We start from the raw sequence: 6,273 nt of genomic DNA on the forward strand, positions 1-6,273 counted from the left end.
GATGTATCTACTCAGAGTACACAAAGATCTTATCTTAAGATAATTTTAACATTCCAGAGGTGAAGATAAAATTCTTACTCATGAAAAACCCACAGAGAGCTGAACTCACATTATGAATGCTTGTTTCCCATTCACTCTAAAAACGTAGCTTTAGTGCTCTAATCCAAATTACTGTCCTTCCTCTAAATATTTAGAAGAAAAAAATAAGGACTTTTGAGGATATTGTCTGTTTTAAGAGATAAAATGAAAAGCTATGACAAATCTTCAGTGTGTCTCTTTTTGTGGGCAACTAAATAACTTAACCACAAATGAAAACCTGTTTTTCTTTGCGAGTATAAAGTGTGGTGCTGTGCAAATTGTACATGCATGTTTGTTAATGTTTTGCGTGTAAAACTACCTGTATTCTACTTTTTTAGATTCATGTACATTGTATTTTTATTTCTCTGTTGAAAATACAATTCCAAATGCCTTGTTCTGTCTTCAGCTGTCAGAATCTCAATAAATTTTCAATATTTGTGGGGAAAAAGAAAGCTGCCGTTACCATTTCATGACTTAACAAGTACAAAAACCACTAAAATACAAAGTACATTGTTTTTTTTATTTAACTTCACTGCCAGCAAGTATATTTATTTTTCATGTGCAATAGGGTTCTCTGTGTACTAAAACAAGAAACATGAACTAATTGATTGCCTTTGTGGTTTAAGGTATGTTGTAAGAAAACATAGCAAAATGAAATCCATGTGCATATAATATATAATATATATAGATTTAAAAAAAAACATTTAAATTATCTGAAAAATCCATATTATCCTGTGCTCATTAATATTGATAACACATCTTTTGAAGGACCTGCCCTGACTTCGTGTTCCAAAGGCAGAAATTAATGTCTGGTGTTACTACTCATTATGTACAAACATCAATATTTTGAGCACAGGCACGTTTTAAAGTTAAGGGTGAAACCCCACTGGCCTACACGTCTTTACTGTACATGTCATGTTTCTCCACCTCCCTTGGCTGCTCGTGTTTTGCCTCCTCTCTGCTCTGTGATGTGAACGCTGCACAGTGACGGCCAAGATTGCAAAGGAATGTATTCCTGGATTTTCCCTCTCAGAACTGCAAAAGTAAAACAAAACACAACGTCTAAGCTACAAAAACAATTAAAGCACAAGAATATATTACAGTTAAATAAAAACTATTAATACGCTTAAAGCAAACTCTGTCAGCCTAATAAAAAAAGTTGTTGCTAGAGGTACGGACCCGTACCCGTAGCCTGTGGACTACGGATACGGCACTTTCCATTTGCCAATCAGATACGCGAGATCTGGTCACGTGACTCCCGGTAGACGCTAGCTGTACGGACCCGTAGCATCGGTACGACAGGTACGGACCCTAAACCTGACCCTAACACTAACCCTAACCTTAACCTTTGCTTACCTTTCAACAGTTTGCAGTGGTTAGCAGCTTCTTGACTCGCGAGACTCGTGTACGGGTCCGTATCTGTCTGGCAAATGGAAAGTGCCGTACCCGTAGCCTGTGGGCTACGGATACGGACCCGTATCCGTAGACACTACCAATAAAAAAGATGAATCTCATTTCGTAAATAGGAAAATGAAGAGGCAATTACTCACATTTTGAGGAACTCCTCAGCGACGATACGAGCTCTGGCGTTCACAGACAGCTTCATTTCACTGATCTCCTTGTCAATTTCCTCCATAAAATGAATAACAAAATCCACCAGTTTGTGCTTGTACATCTGCTCTGTGTGGAAGTTGGTGATGAGGAAGCTGATGTCATATCCCTGTGACACAAAGACGGATAAAGAGAAGTGTTAAAATCCTCTCATCACATGTATGTGTTTAAGCTAAATACCTAAAGCCTGAAAGTGACAGCAAACATTTTTAGACATCTTCCCTGGATATTTGTGGCTTAAAGAAAACATGTCTTAATTTTTAGTTTGTTGTAGTCAGCTCTCTCTATTTACCAGAACGTCATTGCAGCACATTCAGGGCATTTTAAATCTGGCACCTATTTCTAATGTGATAATGAGCGTGGGAGCATTGTTAGAGTGACTTTTCAATGGCCGCTCACCTCCACTGGTTTCCTCCTCAGGATGAAGAAGTTCTCTGCTCTCATCATCATGAAACGCATGAATTTATGGCACAGAATCTTCTCAATCTCATCTGCCTACAGCAACAACGTATTCAGAATCAGAATCACTTTATTCATGCCCGAAGGGAAATTCAGTAATTAATTCATAATTTAAAAAGAACAACTCCGATTGCACAATTCTACTATTTACAAGTTGCTGAGTCAGAGTCCATGTATGACCACTAGCATCCAGACAGAAACCAGACCCACCTGCTTGACAGCGATGCTGACTCTGACGGAGTTGATGGAGCCCTCGATCAGAACCTTCTCTTTGTCGTTTCGGCTGATGATTACAGGCTGGAGGAGCAACTCTTTACTACTCCTGGAAGTGAGCAGAAACACACACAGTTGATGCTCTGGACACACAGTCGGCCCATTGGCATCGCACCACAGCTGCGGCGCTCGACTCACCTGACTTCCACCTCTGGCTTGTTGTGTCTCTCCACCACTTGTGAAGAGAAATTCTCCAGGCAGAGGGCGGCCTGCAGTGTGGCACGCACAGCATTGAGATATGGGCGCAAGGTTGCTGTCTTAGGGCGGAAAACAAGAAAAGGATGATGAGAATCCCTTCTAATGAACAATGTCTGCATCTATACCCAAGAGCAGGAGTCAGACAAATCAATCGTGGAACTCGCTGCTAATTGAATACATGCTGCTATATTATATGGCAACCAATAAAAAACCTGCAGTAAGTCAAACATATTAGGGGGTCAAGCAATTATCAGCTTGGGTAATAATTAACTCTGATAGCAGCTTTTCAATCATCTACATTTTCTTCTAAATTGACTCCTCATGAAATACATTCATTTAATAATGTGTTACTTTGCCGCTGATATAGCTGCAGTCATTCGGTTGTCTGGAACATTGTCCTGTCAGCAGCACTATCTGTTTGGTTACTCATCATAAGCATGAACATGTCACGATGTTGAAAAGCTTCTTTTCATGAAAGCATATATCTAAACTTAAACAAAGGCATGTCAATACAGTGTAGTGCAGGAGTTTGTGTCATTCCTAATTGACACCGACATTGTAATTTTCACTGCAAATGTTTGTATATAGGCTCCAAATATCCTGCACTGGCCCTGAAAAAAACCTAATGTTCCACCCCTAAAACATACGTACGAGGTGACTTAGAAAGACTTAACTCATTAAAATGTTGTTCAGAGAACACGGACAAGTACCATCGGAACAGTTCTTTGATTAATAGATGCTTATCAACTTAAAAAAAATAAATATATATATATATATATATATATATATATATATATATATATATCAGCTAATGCACTGTACATGGATTTTTAAAAGTGTCAAACACTGCCTTAAAAAATGATACTGTGCAGATGTCTGTACCTGTTGACCTCCCTGTAGAAAACTGAACAAAACCTGCATCGTTTTTCAAGCTACTTTATATTGTATTGTCTACAGTGAGTCAATATTGTACTATTTCACTCTCATTTCTCATCCCTGTACATATTGTGAATATTATTACTACTATCGTATTATTAATTTATTACTATTATTATGCTTATTGCTACATAAGCTGCTGTGACAATGTGAATTTCCCCTGGAGTGGGGAGAAATAAAGAACTATCTTATCTTATCAAGTCTGAACAATTCATCAGTCCAATACAACTTATGGCACATGCTATTGAGAAAAGCAGAAACATTTTTAAAATTATGAGCGGGGGGGGGGGGGGGTCTTTATGCAGACAAATCAAGACTTAGCAGTGAGATTTTCTAAATATGAGCGATCAACCAGCTCTACACCAACACCCCACATCTGGACTACCAACATCAGTATCAGGTCAGCCGGTAGCAGCAGCTGCTAGCTCACCTTTCACATCACTGTATTGGTATTCGACGTTATTTAGCCACAAAAAAGTACGGCAGAGTAAAGACACACACTTTAAAAAAATCCTAACAGGTCAGAGTCTGTGTGAACTATGAAGAAGTGTGATTATTTCAGCTCTCTGTTAGCTGATAAACCGACCAGCTAACGTTAGCCTGCTAGCTAACAGACTGCTGAGCTACTTCAGATAAAACCATTAAAAACCCGAACCAAGCCTCCGTAAATGAACGTAGCTTTACTGTTACAGCGCCAACAGCATACTAACGACGCAGGCTCTTATATAAAACCGTTCGCCAGCGCGGTTTTATCAGCGCATATTTGTAATTTCTCTCACCATTTCTCTGGAGGAGGAGCGGCGGCTAAACGAGGAAGCAGCGACACTGCGTTCCGTGAACAAACAGGAAACCAGCCGCCGAGCTGTGGAGATAAAACCACAACATTAACTGATAGCATTACATCTGTTTAATCTGTTATTCATGTAGTTAATATACGAGCAGAAAAAAAACAGAATGGTTCCCGTTTTTTCTCTCATATCACAAATAATCAGATTTTTTTTTTTTTTTTTTTTTTTAAGAAGCACATTACTTCTATCAGATGCATTGTTAGGATCTGGACAAACTGGAGGCTCAGCCCATCCCAGTCTGTACATTTTAACCTGATAAAAACACAATTTCAAGCTATTTCACAGTAAAATTAATTCAAAATCTGAGATAATGGCAGTTTTTAGAGCTGCTTAGCAGTGGTGGATCTTCCGTGGGGGCACGAGGGGGCACGAGGGGGCAGTCCCCCCTGTGATCTGATTGGCCACCCCATGTGCCCCCCAAAAATTTTCGTTGGAAATTAACATTACTGATACTCCAATTTCCGACGCTCTGAACACAACTTCAGTGTCCGACTGCACCTGAATGCACCAATGATGTTAGTTTGATCTTTTGATTGTATTTCCTTTGGACTTGAAGAAGCTTTGAAGATGTTTCCTGATGCCAGAGGAGAAGACGAGCAGCTTTGTACCTTTGCGGTAAGAAGACTATGGCCGTTTCTCAGTACCGTAACTGTCCATACTTGCATTCTCACGTACTCTTGAAACGTCATCATCGAGGCCACATCGGATCAGACTAGTGTGCATAGATATGAATCAGTAGATAGATATATATCTATGGCTGCAGCTCCCAGTGAACAGGAACATTTTATTAGAGGAAGTCAGACACAGTCACACAGAGAACCATTAGACCTCACACTGAAACTGAGCAACAGCTCTGTGTCTTGGACAGGATTTATTTTCAAAGCTACATGTGTGACAGTAATAATCTGTGCCAGAGCAGACCTCATTAGCACTTCTACTAGGTCGGCTAAACTTTCCAGTCATTCCATGGATGCTGTTGTCGGTAATGTAGCCAGAATATGGATTAATTTTTTATTTGGGCTTGACAAAGACGGGAACAAAAATATTCAGAGCAAGTGGAGCAGCGAGCTAACACTTATTACAGTTTGATTTACATTTTCAAAGTCAAAGTCTGTAAAACAAATCACGGCTTTTATTTTGTAAGTGAACCCTGGAAACGTTGTTTAGCCGTAATTCTGCTAACTTGGGCGAATGTGTTCTGCAGTTCCCGTTATTTAAACATCAATATGATGTATAAATGCAGATGGACTTCATATATTTCATTTGGCAGACATTTTTATTTATGTCTAGCATATTTTATAGATATAAACATATTTGATAGAAATATTAGAAATTGATATCTGTTTCCTCATAATAATTGAGTTAATGACATTAAATGTTCATCAGTGATTAGTCTTTAGTGTGAAACTTTTGCTTTACATCTATTTTTTTAAATGTAGGTCATTTTAAGGTAAGTCATTAAAGGATGGTTTTCTTATGTAAATGAATTTAAGGTTTAATTGATTGAAATCTTTCAGTCAATGTTGTGTTTCTTTCAATTTGAAATATCTCAATTTAATGAATACAGCTCAGTCAGTTACATTTTGTATTATTAACAATTCTTATTCAGTTTAACACTAGATGACGTATCAGTTCATTGAGTATTTCAGAGCCAGTTTTTTTCTTTTCAATGATCTGTATTTAAAGTGATATTAAAATATAATTGCAATGAAACAGCAGCAACATAAACGACCAAATATACAACGGAAGTGCAGCTATTTTAATATAAAAAAATGATCTATCAGTTAGAACATGGTGAAAGTGCAGCTAAAGTTAAGTGAGCGAAACTCCGGATAAGCAACATTTCCTTTTACTTCCAGAAAAACAAAAG

The 6,273-nt window shown here is 38.3% G+C and overlaps 1 protein-coding gene across 1 annotated transcript; it reads right to left on the reverse strand.

Moving 5' to 3' along the window:
- Positions 1-284: 284 nt before the first annotated feature.
- On the reverse strand, positions 285-4,470 carry arpc4 (actin related protein 2/3 complex, subunit 4). The gene is made up of 5 exons (XM_051947859.1): positions 4,335-4,470; positions 2,560-2,678; positions 2,359-2,470; positions 2,089-2,184; positions 285-1,798 (listed from the first exon to the last, which is right to left on the reverse strand). Exons 1-5 carry the CDS (start codon positions 4,335-4,337, stop codon positions 1,625-1,627), a joined length of 504 nt encoding a protein of 167 aa, XP_051803819.1. The 5' UTR covers positions 4,338-4,470; the 3' UTR covers positions 285-1,624.
- Positions 4,471-6,273: the final 1,803 nt, after the last annotated feature.

Source organism: Acanthochromis polyacanthus, chromosome 5, assembly GCF_021347895.1.
Source record: "Acanthochromis polyacanthus isolate Apoly-LR-REF ecotype Palm Island chromosome 5, KAUST_Apoly_ChrSc, whole genome shotgun sequence".
In the NCBI taxonomy this organism is placed as follows: Eukaryota; Metazoa; Chordata; class Actinopteri; family Pomacentridae; genus Acanthochromis; species Acanthochromis polyacanthus.